The sequence below is a fragment of the Phaseolus vulgaris genome, chromosome 7 (genome assembly GCF_051622355.1).
Source record: "Phaseolus vulgaris cultivar YP4 chromosome 7, ASM5162235v1, whole genome shotgun sequence".
NCBI classification, from domain to species: domain Eukaryota; kingdom Viridiplantae; phylum Streptophyta; class Magnoliopsida; order Fabales; family Fabaceae; genus Phaseolus; species Phaseolus vulgaris.
Genome location: NC_143504.1, coordinates 4,608,509 through 4,626,749, shown reverse-complemented (window position 1 = coordinate 4,626,749; position 18,241 = coordinate 4,608,509). Strand labels below are relative to the sequence as shown.

The window sequence follows — 18,241 nt, the reverse complement described above, 5'->3', positions numbered from 1 at the left end:
TTGAAGTTTTTTTAGAGATTTGCAATTGAAATTAGATGTTGCAAATAACTAAATATAAACCAACCATATGACTTATTTAATATTTTATAGATTGAATAAATTGAGTCACGTACTAAAGAATACAAAAATTAATTAAATGATAAAATGTTACAGATTCTTATTTTATCCACTCGGAAGTTGAATTTAAAATTAATAAATGTTTATTATTTAATTAATATATCTTTTTAATGTATCATACCTCATAATTTTTTTGAATTATGTATTTTTTTCCTATTATGGGTTGTTGAAAACTGTTTGAAAAAATAACTAGAATTGAGATAGAGATATAGTATGTAAGACATAGTTGCTCTTTTGAATAAGAGTAGATGTTGTGTGTACGCGTAGGCTTTTTGGTTTGATTAACCAAAGTGAAATTTTGACAAGAAGAGGGAAGGGCCACTTCCACACATCACACACAATCCAAATTTCCAATCAAATAGGATTTAGCTTATCTCTAATCAATGTAGCTATTATTTCAAACCATTTTCAACAACTCATTATCATAATTACATTATATAGTGTTTATTTCATGTGGCTTTGAGATCATCAACATGTTGACTTTCAAGTCCACATATTATATATATATTGATTCCCTCCTCATTCTACTTTATTAGAAAGATGAGAGAAACACAACCATGAACTTCTGATTTTATGTGGCTACAAGTTTTTTAACCATTATCAGTTGAAAAATACCTATAGTTATCCCTTTTCCAACTTAAAATTGAGATAGGAAAAAAAAACAAGAAAGAAGATGGGAGTGAAAAATATGTCATAATCTATTATTTGTAAAAAAAAAAAAAAAGTTTTACTTAGTCTTGGTCAATTAGTTTACTTAAATTTTATTTTATATTAAGCTACTTCTAGACAGGGTAATTAGTCAACGGTAAAAACTATATGCAAAATAAATGATAAACTATATCAAAATTAAAGATAGTGTTAATTTGTTATGACAAACTTACTTTTAAAGTGTAATGCAATTTCCATGAATTAAAAGCTTATGTTATGGCAGAAAACATAATTAAGTTATAAACATGACTTTGTAAGTCGGTTAACATAAGTATTCCAAGAGGTAAATAACACTACATTAAAGAGTAAGCAAAGAAAGAGAAAAAATAACTTAAGTGAATTTATTTTTTCTAAAAACTCTTGCACTTTGATTATTTTATAAAAATTATAACTTGTTTAATTTTTTGAGAAAGTTTGAAAAAAAAGGTGTTTATCTCATTAATTTTTTTACATGAAATAAAATTCACTAATTCAAAAATAAACATGGTGATTTAAATTACATACAACTTATTAATTAATAATTATTCTTAAATTATTTTCTAATAAAAAATAATATAAAATTACGCTTTAGGAATTCTTTTTCATATTAGTGAATGTAGCACTAGTTAGTGAGAAACTTTGAAAGAAATGTGTTACATCCTCATATTTTACTTTTAAGATTTTTATTGATAAAATAAATCTAGCTTTTTATCAACATAATTGATATATAAATATGTATATGTGGAGTATCATGGGCCGAGTCAGATAATAGGATGAAAGGTGATCTTATATATAACATGATGAAAAATATCTTATTTGCTCCTCATAAATAGAGGAATGCATTAATTAAGGTGATTTATTGAATATGCAGGATTATAATTAATTTGGAATATAGTTCAAAACAAGACTAGATACAAAGGGAAAGAAAGAACACAACACAAAAACTACTTTCAACTCGAATTCTACACTATATTCACTATACACACATAATTTGATACTCTTATTGACTTGAGCATCAGAGTGTTTTATGTAGGTGGAACCTCCTCATTCCTTTGGAGCCGATTCTAAAGCTCAAATAGAGACTACTTAAAACTACTTTAAATTCTGATTGACCTCATCTTAACGAGAACACTATGTATGACCCATTAGTTTTTTTATCTATATCTTTTTATCACATAATTTCTCATTTATTATACTTACTTTTTTTGTCTTTCTAAATCATATTTAGCATAATAAATTATTTCCTCTATTTTTGAGGTTTTGAGTACACAATAACAAGTAAATAAGCCCAGTCACCATCGATTGATATGCCAATTGTATTAATACTTTTTGTTATTTTCTTTTGTTATGAGATTTTTTAAAAATATTTCTATAAATAAAAAACTTATATAAATATCACATAAAATATTAATGAATAAATATTAAAAAATGCATAAATTAAGATCAAATACTAACATTTATTTATTTTTCTTTTATCTAATTCTCATTTAATTTTCTTCCTTGTTCTTAGTCCTTCTTATCTCTCTCTATTCTTTTAAATAACATTACTTGTCAATCTATCATTTTTGTTTCCTATCTAACCTCATTGAATAGACATTAATGATCACTAAATCTAAAACTATGTTTTCAAGGTAATTTCAGTTAAACTTTTTTATTTACTTTATTAATTAGAAAACTTGTTTGAAAGTAGTGTAGTTTTCAAACGTTGACTTTTAACTTTAATTTATTACATTTGTTCTCTTTTCGTTTTAAAAATATTTTAACTTTGATTTCTATTTTCTACATTTCTCTTATTTTATTCATATTTCTCTTCTTTTATTCATGAACACTAACCAAAAAAACTAATTTTTTACATTTATTATTCATTTAAGAATTTTTATTTTCAATAATAATTCAATGCGTCAATAAAAAATTTATATTTATGTCGGATCTCAACATAACATATGTAAATCTATAATAAACAAAAGCTAAACAAAATGTATTATCTTAAATTAGATAAATTTTTCACAACATCTTATATGTTTCGAATCAAATATACATACGGAGAACAACATAAAATAGTTAAAACCAATATTTTATCAAATTTACAATGCGTATGTATTAATAATTGAAAAATAATTTTTTCAAATTGTTCAATAGGATAATTTAAGATTTAATACAATTTTAATCATTTACCGTAAATCTCAGACAAACTATAATTTCCCTAAAATATATTATATAAATTACCTATAATTTAGTAATAATAAACAAACTAGTGACTTAATATAGATACTAAAATAATTAATTAGCCTCTATCATTTTTATTTTCCTAAATATTAAATTTTAATTTTAAACATCTAATAAAAATTCATCTATACTAATAAATTGATTTTAACAATTAATTTCAATATTCAAAATTTTAAATTTATACATTTAAATAACATGACACAAAAGACTAAGCAATAACAATTTAAGGGACACATTTAGGAATTGCTATGATTGTGATCCCAAAAATTAATCACATTATCAATTTAAAAACAAATGGAAGGTTTTCAGACCAGTAATCTCAATAAAGAACGCAATTCAAACAAATAAAAATGATGAATACGCAAAATCTGAAGAATTAAGAAAACTATTGTTTGGATCATCAATGAAACTTTCACAACCTCATCACATTCGTTGGAAAGAAAACGAAAAATCACAATAAGAAAAAAAACACACAATTTTAAAAAAAAATATAAAATTAAAAATTTATGTGTGACTTTAAGTGTTCCGACATAAAAAAAAGTTATTTGAATTTCAAAATTTGTCACGGCATAATTTTTTTTATCCAACGTGAATTAGTTTCACATAACCACCATTCTTTAGTCAAACATACGTTTTATAATTGCTATCTTTATTTTATATAAAATAATTTTTTTTAAAAACAAAATACTAGTAATGATAAATAATAAGTTTTTTTTATTAATATTTTACATCATACTATTTATTTCAACCATTAAAATAAAATAAAGTATATACATGTATGTTTCTATAGGTTTATGTTTATTAACTATCTCACCAGATCTAGATAACTTGATTAAGTGTTTATAATTTAATTTATACATCAGGTACAATAATAGTAATCAATGATAAAGAGATTATTTAACAAATTGTTACTTGGTTAAACTAGAATGTGCATGAATTGAAGTAGGAGGGATATTGTGTAGCAACAGAAGCATGGGTTTCACATTACCTAATTTCATTTCAGTGTCTGTCACTTATGAAAGCAATTCACATGCATGCTCTGGGCTCAATTTCTGAGGCTGAGCCAATTAGAAATTTGAGGATAAATTTTGACGTTGATGTTACTCTGGGTGGAGCCTTGTTTGGTACTCGACATGAATCCATCCATGGCCCCTCTGTCTTCTTCAGGCCTACTTCCATCTCACATCTGCCTTCTGTTCATTCATGTTAGGTTAATTTTGAGTTCAGGGTTAAATCAAATTCTTCCATTCTATCAATGTCCACACAATCAATATCCACCATATGATCAAACCATATACGTGCACAAACCTTCACCTCTTTTTTTTCAAACTTCCTTTTAATTCTATATTTTCACATTTCTAAGTTGTTTCTTAAATGGATCAAACAAACTCAATCCTAATTTCTTTTTTCTCTTTTTTATATGAGATTAGTTTAGGATGATCATAAAATATTTCTGTAAAAAAGTACGGGCGAAATCGAGATTCGGTCTAGCTGACCGAAATCAAGAACACCTGGTCGAGATTATGGAAACTTAACCGAGACGAGGGAAACTACTCCAGACGGTCCGACCGACCAACACATACATCCATTAACGCTAAAATCAAGGTCAATGAAGCTAACATGTCATTAAAGATTAGGTAATACACCCGTAAGTGTGATCCATTCTACTAATTAGGCCCAATAAGGTAAGTATATTAAAATAATATATAAATAGCACACATTTCAAGGAGAAAGGTACGTCATTTATTACTGTGCACCTACTCGAATACCGATAACCCGCTTTACTGACTTGAGCGTTAGGGTGCGCAGGTACTTCATTTGGTGTTCACCCAAGACTGAGAGCCGAAGAAGAAACACGAAGACGAGAAGAATTTCAATCAAGCACCTAACAACCTGCCCGACAGAGAAAGAAAGACGAAGACTTCAATAGTTCTCTAGGTCTCATCTTTATAAAGCAACAATTTCCTTAAAATTTAACACGGATGAGTTGTTAACATTAACGAAACACGTGTAATCAATAGATTGCTTAGATCATGAGTATACCCATGTTGTGAAAAAGGTGCGTGCTTCAAAGTATTGAAAGTCTATAGAGCAACTCAGCTTTCGATAAAGATGTCTCATATATGATCTTTACTCACCTAACAATAATTCCAACGTGAAAACATATATTTCAAGCACAAACCATTTTTTTAATAAGCAATTCAAGACTTATTATCTAATCATATTTAAAATAATAATAAATTCTCCTTCAAATGTATATCATTATACTATATATTCTACAAGTATCACTGTTCTAACTGCTCCGCTTATTCAGGTTAGGTAGTACAATCATTATATCTAAAATTTGATTAATACATTGTCTATAAATTAAAAATAAAATTATAGAAATAATTATAAAATTTGAGAGCATATATTAGACTTCTTACTGCTTATGAAGAAGAAATCTTTTATATTTTCTTTTCTTCAAAATGAATTCTATACTAATGGATTTTTCTTTCTTTGTTTGAATTAAGAAGTGAATTTGAGGAAATGAATTCGAGATTTAGAGAAAATATGAAAAATGTGAGGTTGTTTAAACTAAGGTAAATAGAATAAAAGGTATAAGAAAAATTTATTAAAGTTTATAAAAGTTTGTGAGTGATGTGATAATGGTTGAAATTATATTTTTTAATTGCTAAAAATGTAAATTTACAAATTTATTTTCATATTTAAATATTTTTAAAAAATTAATTGGATTGATTTATTTATAAATTAAATAACATTTTAAAACAATTTAATTTGTATAATATATTATTTTAATATTTTTTACTTTAATTTACTTATTTTATTATAATAAATACAATCAATTATCATTTTAAAGTGAACAGTACTTTCCATACAAATCTCTTCCTATATGAGTGAAAAGTTTAAATCACAACCAACTTTCTAGTTTAGTTTTGTGCATTTTTTTATGTTTTAAATTCTTGAAATTTGCATTTTCATTGCTTTTCATTAATGTTTCCACTCCTAGAAACACACCATTAATTATAGAGCATTACTTGGTTTATAATATCTTACATCATGAACAACCCAAAAGTCTTGATGTATTTATATATGTCTAATACAAAATATGCATTATCAAGATCTTTCATCTCAAAGTTCTTAGTTAAAACTCTCTTGATTTTATGCACTAAATTTATATTGCTGCCGGAAAGCAAAATAACATCAACCTATAAAACTATAAAAATATACTTGCTTCCACAAAAGTTATGGTATATCAAATCATAAACTAAATTTACCACAAAATCACAAGAGTTAATTACATTAAGTCCATAGATGAATTTCTTAAGTTTCCAACCAAATCCTTTGAACATTTTAAAACAAAGTTTTGTAGTTGTACCATATAAATTATTTCATCAATAATACTTTCTTTACATTTATTTGATGTAACTCAATATAAAAAATATGTCAATTACTCCAAAAAGAGTCTTTAGAAATCAAAGAAAATAATTTGTTTACAATCAACGTCTTCCATCTGTATAGATCTCTTCTTCGTCACAAGATGAGTCTTGAACTTTTTCAAATTACCTATAGGTTTCGCCACTTCAGATCATGGAACAAGATTCCAAATGTAATATTTCTCCATATGTAGAAAAATTGAAATCATTCCCAAATTAGGATAATAATTTCATATCATAATTTGGGTTTGAGATGACGTATAAGAATTTTTTTTTTTGGAAGATTTGAAAAGAGTTTATTTCTAAGTAAACTATTTTTTATCTACAAAACACGGATAAAAAATCTTTTTTAAAAAACTATCGAAATAAGAAGTTGACTTTAAACTTAACTCAACCTCATAAAATCAACTCATAAGGTGAGGTTTGCACCCACTTATATACAATGAATTGTCCTCATCTCTTGTCGACGTGGAATCTCCAACATCTCCAATATCTCCAAACTAAATTAATTCTCTTTTTCCTGTGCAATTTACATGTAAATAGTTATGTGCCTATCTTATATTCTTATGCCATTATCTTGTTGTAATTCTCCCTTTAAGCTTTTGAATTCACCAAGTGACATTTAAAACCATGTCATTTGAGTATTTGAAAGTTATTTTTCTCTTCAACTTGATCTTTCTACATCAATATATGTCCTTGGTATTATCAGTAGTGACAATAATTGAGGGACTTGTAGCCTATAAATTATCCCAAGTCCGCAAATGTAGCTGACAGGCTAAATTACACTCTTTAATCTCTAAAGCTGAAAGCAAATTTCATTGCTCATTGTTCGGTGGATAGTCTCCTTATATGTGTGAGTGCCACGTTTCTCTGCTATTAACATGTCTGTATAATTTTAATTCCTCCAACAAGATGATTATCTCTTTGTGTATTTATAATTATTCATATTTATACATTTTTTTTTAATTCTTTTGTTCTCAATAATAACAGCTAGCTAGTTTCTATCATGTTCTTAATTTCTCCCGGAGTGTATTGCTACTGTGTTTAAATACAAACTGTAGATGTTTTGATCGATCTGATATATTTGAAAAACATCAGACGAAGGTTTTCTTCTGTCATAATAATATGTATGTAAGTTCTCGGTGTTTTGTGTTTGAATATAACTGAAAAAAAGTGATTTCCCTTGAATCAAAAGGTGTGGGAAGATAAAAGGTAAAAGAAAGTAAGTGAAATTTTGTAGTTATTCTCTTATCACAATTAAAGATGTATCTAAAAAATTAGCAGCGATTTTTATTGTGAAGATTGCTGAAGTAAACCTCAAATTTAATAAAGAGCACCACACAAAGTACATAAAAGAACAAGTTTTGTTCAAAAACTAAAACCCAAAATTATAATCCTCATATGTCATTAATATACTGATCGTCACTTCAAAGTGAGTTCAAACAAACCTGTGCTAAAATATGAGTTTGTTTCGGTGCTATGGTTGGTACTTAGAATTAATTATGATAATATGGTCCTCAATTGTTGAATAGCTGCATGATTGAACGTGAAAAAGTTTGGTCTAATTATGATCTAACTATGATGAAGTTTGGTCTAATTATGATAAAGTTTGAAAAATGAAGATCTAACTAAGACCGTGTAAGTAAAGTGGGTCATATATTAAGATCTAATTATGATGCAGTTTCGTCTGAACACAATGTAGTTAGAATTAAACAATTAATATCATAAGAAATCAGTAAAAGCAGGAGATAATAAGAAAATGACTAGCACTACAATGTAGTGTGAACTTGAAGACATACACCAAGCTACGTACGTACCTTTGTCTATGAAACCTTTCAATCAAAGACGAAATATGAACAGAAAAAAGAAAGCTACAAGTACTGGTTGTCTTTAATTATCTCTTTTTGTCTCCATCTACCAAAATAAATGAGGAAACAAGAATGAATTGTTTTTTCCTTGAAATTCTCTCCTTTCAGCCACCACTAACAAAGCATGGACTCGAATTCAAACCCACCCCTTCACGAGGCATACGATATGCTCTTGAGCAAGAGCCGAAACAGTAACGAACAGAGTGGTTTTGATGATGATGAGGTGTTGGTGGTGGAGGAGACAGAGTTGCCAGCGATCAATGTGAGTCATTTAGCAGAGAGTGATGAAGTGAGGAGGGAGGAGTGCAAGTCCGAGATAGCTAAGGCTTCTCAAGAATGGGGTTTCTTTCAGATCGTTAATCATGGAATTTCCAATGACGTTTTCAGTGTTTTGAGGGTCGAACGAGAGAAGATATTTAAGCAACCTTTTGAGAAGAAGAGCAAAGAGAACAAGCTCTTCAACTTTTCCACTGGTAGCTACCGTTGGGGAGCCCCCACTGCAACATGCATTAGGCAGTTATCTTGGTCTGAAGCATTCCATATTCCTCTAACTGATATACTCAGTTCCACCGATTCCAACACTTTTAGGTAATCACGTTATTTATTTAATTTTAATGTTTCATCATCATCTTTTTATTATAGTGTGCTTTCATTGGTTCGTGTTTATTGTTCAAAGACAAACATTGAACATTGAATTAAGACAGACATAGTTCTCCTCAAATATGTATGTTCCACTTAACCTTTGGAAAAGGACTTAAAAGATACAGCACACATTGAAAATTTTGAAAATTTTCTATATTTGCAGCTCAACCATTGAAGAGTTTGCCAGCCAAGTTTCTATTCTGGCGAAAACGTTGGCTCATATCCTGGCTGAGAAAATGGGTCACAAGTGTAGTTTCTTTGAGGAGAATTGTTTGCCCAGTTCTTGTTATATTCGATTGAATCGATATCCTCCATGCCCCTTGGCTTCTGAGGTTCACGGACTGATGCCACATACAGACACTGCTTTCCTCACCATCTTACATCAAGATCAGGTCAGAGGTTTGCAAATCGTGAAAGATGGGAAATGGATTGCAGTCAAACCAAACCCTGATGCCCTTGTAATCATCATTGGCGACTTGTTCCAGGTACTTTATACTGTTAGGCACAACATATCTTTTCTCTTATCTAAGAACACTTTTTCCGAGACTGTTTATGGTGAAGTTACATGCGTTAACTTGGTAATCTGGGATATGCAGGCATGGAGCAATGGAGTTTACAAAAGTCTTGAACACCGAGTTATGACGAACCCAAAATTAGAGAGATTCTCTATGGCGTATTTCTTTTGCCCCTCTGATGATACATTGATAGAAAGCTGCACAGAGGCGTCGAAGTACAGGAACTTTAGCTTTGGGGAATATAGACAAGAAGTTCGAGATGATGTTCAGAAGTTGGGCTACAAAATTGGCCTACCAAAGTTTCTCATACGTAGAGGAGCTACGTAATGTGCATGAATACCACTTCCTCATGCCTCTGCTTTATCACAACTTTGTTTTGCATGTCTTATGAGTAAATAAAGAAATAATAATAAAATCATGTCTTTGATAGAAAAAGTAAAAATAAAATGAAAATACATATAAAAAACTAGAAGCTAAATGTTAACTTTTAAAAACAACTCTATTTTTAGTAAAATTACAAAAAACAAATTGTATACCAAATATTACTAATAAATTTAAATAATCTTTTCGGTTGATTTAATAATAAAAAGGTTTTGTTTAGGCCCCCTTTCTGGTGCTGGTTGTTTGATAAGGAGGAGTTTGAGATAGGGGTGCATAAAGAAAGGAATACTGTTGAAGTACCAGTCTGAGTTAGGGACTTAACTTATAATATATTTTGGGCCGAAACGAGCCCTTAAGAATATTTTGTGGCTGTGCTCAGGAATCTCTCACGACCCTTCATCAAGTAAGAATGTGAAGCGAAACAAAATGGACAAAGCTCCGAATTTCAAAGATAGAGAATTGATGTTAAGAAGTAGAAAATTGCAATAAAATAGTTTATCTGAGTTATATAAAATTATAACAAAATAAAACATGGCGAATTAAGTTAACAAAACCATGAAATTAAAATAGTAGGTTAACCAACAACAATAATAATAATAATAATAATAATAATTTATACCTATATAGAGGATTCTTTGGTGTAACAAATTTTTACTGATTTTTTTTTTTAATATATTTCATTTTATTAGTACAATTAAATATTTTATTATTTCATATCAATTATTTAAAAATTAAAATTATTTTTTATTTTTTTAAAATTAATGTTATGAGACAATTTTTATATGTAAACCAATTCTCCACTCTTCCCTTAATTCCTTATTTTAAGGCAACACCAGAAAGAAAGAGAACATACTTACAATCTCAACTCATTTCCACACCAAATATTCCGTATCAAATAAAATAATCTTCATTTTCAACTGGTCTTTCCATTCCATTTCAATCAACTCTATTATTTGATAAAATCATCATTCTTTTTGTATCTACCATCTGTGAATCTTAATTTTAAGGTGAAGATCATTCACACCCTCCAGATCCAAAAATCACCAATGAAAGAAAATAAAAGGTTTGAAGGAAAAGAGAAACTCAAACCATAAAAATTGAATAGAAGAGAAAAATGCGGATTTCTCTATGTTTCCGCTATTGCACCTATGTTTCCGCTAATAATAATGAAAAACATTTCTTTAAAAAAGGAAAAATAATTGTTGATATTTGGCAATGTTTTCATTATCCTAATCTTACCCCGGGCAAAGAGAAAGAAGAAAACGGAAGCACATGTTAGTCATGCCAATTTTGCGGTTAAGTCCTTCTGTTCCTCAAATCGTAGCGTGCACGCAAAATGACCAAACCGGGTCCAAGTCCGTTTCAGGGAGACCCAAGGGGAGCCCCCAGCTGAACCGATGGTCCAGAGCCCGAGCCGTACGGTCCGGGCAGAAATTGGACCGTTCCCGTCTCCGAACCCAACCACCGGAACCCAACGCCCCTCTACGTCAATTTGCTCTAACGGTGGACCCAGACGATGCCGTCAATTTGGACGTCGCAGATGTCATGGCCGTCAAGTCCATCTACATAGTCTCCGACGGAACCGGCTGGACCGCCGAGCATTGCGTTAGTGCCGCTTTGGGCCAGTTCGATTACTGCTTGGTCGACCGTGGCTGCCCCGTCAGTACCCATTTGTTTTCTGGGGTAATCAAATGCAAACACATCTTACAGAAAATGTGCTTTACTAATTTGAATAATCTCATAGTATGAGTTTAATTTTGCATTTACATTAGTAATTAATAAATTAAAAATGTTAGATACGATTTTTAAATAATTGTATGCATGAAGAATCATATCAATAATTATTATTTTGACTGATGCTGTATAGTTTCAATTTTTGTTCAGTTATGTTTAGAATGTAAATTTTGTTGTTGATGTTATGGTTTTAAGATTGATAACGCGGAGAAGTTGGTGGAGATCACAAAGCAAGCAGCTAAGGAAGGCGCTTTGCTAGTGTATACTTTGGCTGATCCACAATTGGCTTTGGCTGCAAAGCAGGCATGCAAGTTATGGGGTGTGCCTTCCAGTGATGTCTTGGGACCCATCACAGAGGCCATTGCTTCTCATTTGGGTGTTTCTCCATCTGGCCTTCCGCGTGGGGCTTCTGGCCTTCCCCTATCTGATGATTACTTTCGTAGGATTGAAGCTATTGAGTTCACCATCAAGCAAGATGATGGAGCATCTCCCCAGAATCTGGCTAAGGCCGACATTGTTCTCACCGGAGTTTCGCGCACCGGCAAGACCCCCTTGTCCATTTATCTGGCTCAGAAGGGGTACAAGGTGGCCAATGTGCCCATTGTCTTGGGTGTGGCAATTCCAAGGACTCTGTTTGAGGTGGATCCGAAGAAGGTTTTTGGCTTGACTATAAATCCTCTTGTCTTGCAGAATATTAGAACTGCAAGGACTAAAACCATGGGATTAAGTTCAGATGGTAAGAGTACGTATTCGGAGATGAAGTATGTCATGGAGGAACTTGAATTCGGTGGAAGGGTCTTTGCTCAGAACCCTCTTTGGCCAGTCATTGGTACAAATTTATTCTTCTCAAGTCCTGATTTCTATCATCTTTGATGTTACATTAATTCATAACAGTGGTTGGAAAATGTTAGCCTTTCAGACTTATGCTTATGACGTCTTATTTTGTTATCTATTTACAGATGTGACAGAAAAAGCCATAGAAGAGACTGCAGCAATTCTGTTGAGGCTGTACCATGACAGGAAGCAGAAGTGCACCATGTCGAGGATCTCAAAACGCTATTAGAGATGACAAGTATTTCTCAGGTTGAACTTCAGATATTGAATAAACATCATTTGTTAGTCCTTATACATACTATTTCAATTTCTTTTAGTCTCTATATAAATTTAGACGGTATGTACTAAAAACGATTTGAAATGATATACAAGATAAGCTACATCATTCACCTCTTTTTTTTTTCTTTGTTACTATTCTTTCTAATCTCATATTTGCTCATTTCTTACACTTCAGTGTGATTTGTATGAAGCCTAGTTTTTAGTCCATTCTCATTATATTTGGTATTAATTATGTCTCTTTAATATCATGATTTATATTAAAAAGGTTTAAATGTCTCAACAATATTATGGGAATTCACCTAAGTAATATCTTACTCTTAAACAATGGCCTACTGGGAATGTTAAAATTGGATTTAAAGAGATCGAGCTTCTACCATGACACTATATGACATTATACAACCTTCAAATCTAAGTGAAGACTTGTTTTAATCAGATTAACATTTTGTCTACTCCCAACTATGAATGAAGACTTATTTTAATCAAGTCGACATGAAAACTTGTTTTAATCAAGTTAACATTCTACTTACCATTACACAACCATCAATATATGAGTAAAGACTTGTTTTAAGGTCGGCATTCTGCCTATCATCACAAGATTAAAATAATATATGCATATGGACTAAAATAAATGTTTTTATGTTCAGTAATTAAAAAATGAAATTTTTATAGTTATAGGAATTAAACAAGTAATTAAACCTAAATTTTATATGCCACTTACTTTTTGGGGTATTCTTTTTGCTAACTAGCAGCAGGCATGCCTTTTTTTAAAAGTTAACAACCATATTCGTCTTACATATCATTACATGTATATGGTGAAATGCTACTATCAACAGCTTGTATCATAAGTAATTCGATTCCAAGAAAGAGTCGAACGTGTCTTGGCCCAGCGGCCGAAAAGTTGCTTTGCTATGGTGAACCTACTGATCAGTTGAAAAAACTGCTTTCAAAAATTTTGGTGAGTGCTGGTGGCTTCTCTTTTTGTGAAAAATCTCATGGAGCATGATGAATGAGTAGAATGCTCTTTTCCTTCAAGGGAAAGGAAGTTCTGTTTCCGCCAAAATAGTGAAGTATCCCTCCATGATGACTACTGGCTTTAGTTACACTGACTGGTATGCTGGCAATATTTATTGTTATGTAAGCCATCAATTTTCTTGCCAAAATATCTGGTGGAGTTTAATATTTTATGCTAGTTTGGTTGCCAACACTTGTAGAAAAAATACAAGATATACTAAACATGCTAAACATGCTAAAATCTTACATTCCAAGCAACTTATGTCATTTAACTTATATAAGTAAACTTGCTGGTGTACCAAACTTGCCTACGGGCTCAAAAGCATGAGCAGATGGACAGTGAGGGGTTCTTTGTTTTTCTTTCCCATGGTGAAATTCAATAACTCACAAATTTTGTAGGTTGGGTTGCTAATGTTTGTAAACCTAACTGGGACTGTGGATTAACAGTTTTGCTGCAACCTTAGAATAATTGTTAGCTCAATTACCTAAGGAGTCTATCTGATCTCTTAATATGGTTGAGGACAAATTTAACACTTATAGTAATTGAGGGTTGTCCTCAAGTCCGCAATCGAAAACTCGCATGGCTGTTTATGTCTTCTGGAAACATTTATCTTAAAAGGATCCCAGTGTCTCTAACTTTGACATTCTACATTTTATGTAGACCACAGTACACAGCAGACAAAAATTTACTAAATTAATCTTAATCTTCCATATACACACAGCTTATTCCGAAAGGTCTCCTAATATATAAACATTCTTTGTCCCTAGAAAAGGCACTCGTGGATTACAGTTTCTTCCAGAAAGAAAAAACGTCTTTTAGCACGCATGCCGTTTGTGTCTACTTTTGTAGCTTGTAGGTAAGTAGCTCTCATGGTTTTGGTTTACTTTCCCCTACCTTTTCCCACAGTTAACATTAAAGTTACACACATTAGAAAAAGCTTCACTTGCCATTACATTATCAAAACAAAAGATACAGGGGATAAAAATAAGGACGGAGTAGAAAGAGCAAAAAGGGACTTTCTGATCCTCCAACACCGCTATTCCCTTAGATGACACTCCAAATAAACTATAGAGCACTCTCTTACATGTGATCTTTATCTGTTGCTGTATTCCATTCACATAAAAAAAATATTCCTTCCCCCTTTATCATAGTGCAGTATGTCATTGAATTTGCCTTTCGTAGCCCCCCAACAGATAACTGATTCTGACGTCAAGGTGGTGGAAATTTTAGTTGCCTACTGAATGTTTTACAAATTTGTCTTCAAACTTCTTGTTCGTGCGTTTTTCTCCAATCCTAGGATCTAGATTTTACACAACCCATTATCTCATTTGTCCCATTTAAATCAGTGGCATCATTAACTGCTGCCAGTCACCCCCTTATTCATCTGCACTTTGCTTGCTGATAGTAAGAGTGAAGTATATTAGCAACATTGTTCCCATGCTTGACCTGTTTCAGAGCTGGGAAATTAAGACACATAAAATAGGTTGAAAGACATAACTGAAGCCAAGTACTGAAGCTAATAGGAGCTGAATCTTACAAGGTGGCAAAGAAAAGAAGAACTCTTCTAGGGTCAAGGAGGCATGAAGAAGTTCGTTTAAAACTATTTCTTCTAGTAACACATTTGCTTTCGGTGTTGGTGTTGCACATGTTACTGGCAGTAATAGTAATCTGATGATGAACCTGTGTGTTTGTGGAGTGTTGCGTGGACCCTACAGCTACCGCCGCTGACTTTTCAGCCGTGCAGGATCCTGCTAGAGCAGCTGCAGTTCCATAAAACCCACATCACAATACTGTCTCAATTTCTGATAATGGCATTACCTGTGGCCCCCAAGAGTGGGTTACCAACAAAATATTAATATTAATATCTATCTCATGATCTGTAATGTCTGTAGAAATACACATGGTTGACCCAGATATCTATTTCAGAGAGCTATAATTAATTGGCATGTTCTCATAGTAGGTTTCCTGTTTTTCACCCGAACTAATCTCCACCTACCAGGGACTAGGCCAAACTAATTTCACCGCCATCATAATTTTTTATCTACGTAATCCCAGTGTGACTTTTAATCATATTGATGTCATTATATTCAGAAACCTAAATTACATTGGATCTGAGATATTGATACTGTACTGACAACTATAGTATATTCATAACAGACAGAGTTAGACAGCAATGAGACCTAAGAATCAGGGGACAACCACTTTGGCCTCACAGGTACAGGTTGGTGTTGAAATATTTAATGATACTACTAATTTTGTCACCTGTATGCACGTATATACATATCGATTAACCCAAGTTCCATAATGGTCAAACAATAGAAACAGACGCGACTGTTGGTAATTTTATTAAAATTATCTTCAACACGAGATACATGAAGACAAATCTCAAGTTGGTGAATCATTCGGTCTAGGATAGTATGAAAAATACAAAAAAGATATTTGGATCCTCTCATGTGTTCTTTATGTGGTACATATTTTTTATATATTTATCTGCAAATTACTATGCGCATGAAGAGACTCAGAGGAAGATCTAATTCTAAATAAAACAAAACATACTATATTATATTTTAGATTAGAATAATACAATTAATGAGTTCACAATTTTTTTGCGAAGACAATGGTGTATGGTACCTTTTGGTGAGCATGTAGTTGGGACAGTATCCCTATCATGAAGTGTATTCACCATCCTGTCGCCCCCACGCTGAGATCCTTTCCTGGAAAGGTTCCGCTGCAACTATACCGTTAAAATCAATCAATCAATAACGTGAAAAAAATAGTGAACAAGTCAACTTTGGGTGGGGAGTTAAGTAAGGGATACACAAAGGTGAAACTTAAATGATTATATTAAATGGCTTCATCTAATTTTCAACGTTTCATTAATTTAATTTATAGTTAAGGGTGAGGGAATTGAGGGTGGAAAATTAATAATAATGATGATAAAAATAATAATAAAAATAATAGAGCTTGAGAAAGACATTCGATTTCAATGGCCGCAAAGGTTTAACAACAGTGGATAACGTGTGTTTTCCTTCTCAACTTTCATTAATGCCCCCACCCATTAGTGTACATTATACTAATTGCAAGAAGAACAAAACACCACTGAACCTGTTTTGGTTGTAATATGTGCCAAACAAAATTAAAATAAAGTAATTATCGCGTGGTAAGATACAATGTAACACAGAACAAAAAAGGATCTTACTGTAATTCTGGAATTAGCATTGGTGCTATCTTTGTTGATGGCGGAAGAGAAGGAATCCATGTCAATCACAAAGCTATCAGCTTCCTCAGCTGAATACTGATATGCGTTTATGTGGTCTGAAACAGAGATTCTCTGGGTACCCATGTTCTTCTGTTCTGATTCCAAAGCCTCGCGAGAAGAAGAATCACCAGAATTCTGCAAAACCCAAACCCATGGAAACAGAGGTACAATGATTAAGAATTATGGAGGAGCTTGATGACCGAAAACCGAAGACCCAGAAGACCAAATTTTCAATGGAACAGTTCTAAGGGAGAAAAACCGTAAAAGAAATTCTTACCAACTCTGGAATTTCTTCCATTTCCATCTCTTTTTAATAGAAAGAAGAAGAAGAAAAGGATAATGAAGGAGGAAAAGTTGCGTATGGAATGGGGCACAGCTCAGGCTATAGCTACACACCACCTGATTGCAAATGAAAATGAACCCCATAAGTCAAAACGCTTAAGATTATATATATAAAAAATAAATAAAATAAACAAAACATACCCGTGAACATAACCCAGAAATTTCTTCTTTGTTCCTTCTTGAGTTGCAGGATTATTGGGAAAGTGATTGTGGCAGTGAAGAGATAGAAGAGCAGTTAGGAAGGTGTTAGTTTCTTGTGGTGAAAATTTTGTGGAAATGGAGGAAAGGAATGGACTTATAACAACTCTTCTTTTTGTCTGATTAGAAGAAGAGGGTGATTTTTATTGGAAGAAAGAAAGAGGAAAGGAGGAGAGAATGGATGGGAAGAGTGTAAGAGGAGAAGAGAGAGAGAAGGACATCACCATCATCATCATCATCATGCGGACTGTGGGGTTTGCTCTGTGAAAGAAAAAATATGCATTCATAAACAGAGAAGTAAGAATGGGTTTGATTGCAAGATGGACTCCATCTTAAACTTCTTTCTCTCTTTCTTTTGTTTAATGTTTATACCATCATCTTTGCTTTTCTATGTACTTTACTCTGTCAATCTGTCACGTGTAGCAGATAAGTACATCTTTGCACCAATGAATCGGACAATTGTTTTTAAACTCTAATAATTCAAATTTAATGAATATATAAAAAATGTTTCAATTACCAGTCAATAAAAAATATTATGAACTTAATTCTATCCATAAATACAAAAAAAGGAGCTTTTAGTTATATATTTTACTATATAAAATAGTTTTGTATTTATTTTCTCATAAATTAAAATGACGTGATTTGAATCTTAATAATGTTGAACAGGAAAGGATAATGATTATCTTTTTGATATTTGTGAAGTAATTTTG

General features: G+C 31.7%; 3 protein-coding genes across 7 annotated transcripts; 2 read left to right on the top strand and 1 right to left on the bottom strand.

The window, feature by feature from the left end:
• Positions 1–7,236: 7,236 nt before the first annotated feature.
• Positions 7,237–10,234, top strand: LOC137828136 (gibberellin 2-beta-dioxygenase 8). The gene is made up of 4 exons (XM_068634586.2): positions 7,237–7,320; positions 8,444–8,923; positions 9,141–9,462; positions 9,574–10,234. Exons 2-4 carry the CDS (start codon positions 8,460–8,462, stop codon positions 9,817–9,819), a joined length of 1,032 nt encoding a protein of 343 aa, XP_068490687.1. The 5' UTR covers positions 7,237–7,320; positions 8,444–8,459; the 3' UTR covers positions 9,820–10,234.
• Positions 10,235–10,991: 757 nt separating this feature from the next.
• Positions 10,992–12,837, top strand: RP1 (PPDK regulatory protein). Its single transcript, XM_068634154.2, has 3 exons — positions 10,992–11,556; positions 11,803–12,436; positions 12,567–12,837. Exons 1-3 carry the CDS (start codon positions 11,146–11,148, stop codon positions 12,668–12,670), a joined length of 1,149 nt encoding a protein of 382 aa, XP_068490255.1. The 5' UTR covers positions 10,992–11,145; the 3' UTR covers positions 12,671–12,837.
• Positions 12,838–14,659: 1,822 nt separating this feature from the next.
• Positions 14,660–17,988, bottom strand: LOC137827813 (uncharacterized). 5 transcript variants are annotated; one of them, XR_016523226.1, is made up of 6 exons: positions 17,475–17,919; positions 17,269–17,390; positions 16,932–17,126; positions 16,364–16,466; positions 15,270–15,550; positions 14,660–15,178 (listed from the first exon to the last, which is right to left on the bottom strand). XR_016523226.1 is itself a non-coding variant. In XM_068634152.1 (6 exons), exons 2-6 carry the CDS (start codon positions 17,293–17,295, stop codon positions 15,109–15,111), a joined length of 612 nt encoding a protein of 203 aa, XP_068490253.1. In that variant the 5' UTR covers positions 17,296–17,390; positions 17,475–17,988; the 3' UTR covers positions 14,660–15,108. The 5 variants fall into 5 exon arrangements, 3 of the variants coding, with proteins under 3 accessions (XP_068490253.1, XP_068490252.1, XP_068490254.1); XR_016523227.1 differs by having other exon boundaries at positions 14,660–15,189; positions 17,475–17,888; XM_068634152.1 differs by having other exon boundaries at positions 15,270–15,492; positions 16,364–16,460; positions 17,475–17,988.
• Positions 17,989–18,241: the final 253 nt, after the last annotated feature.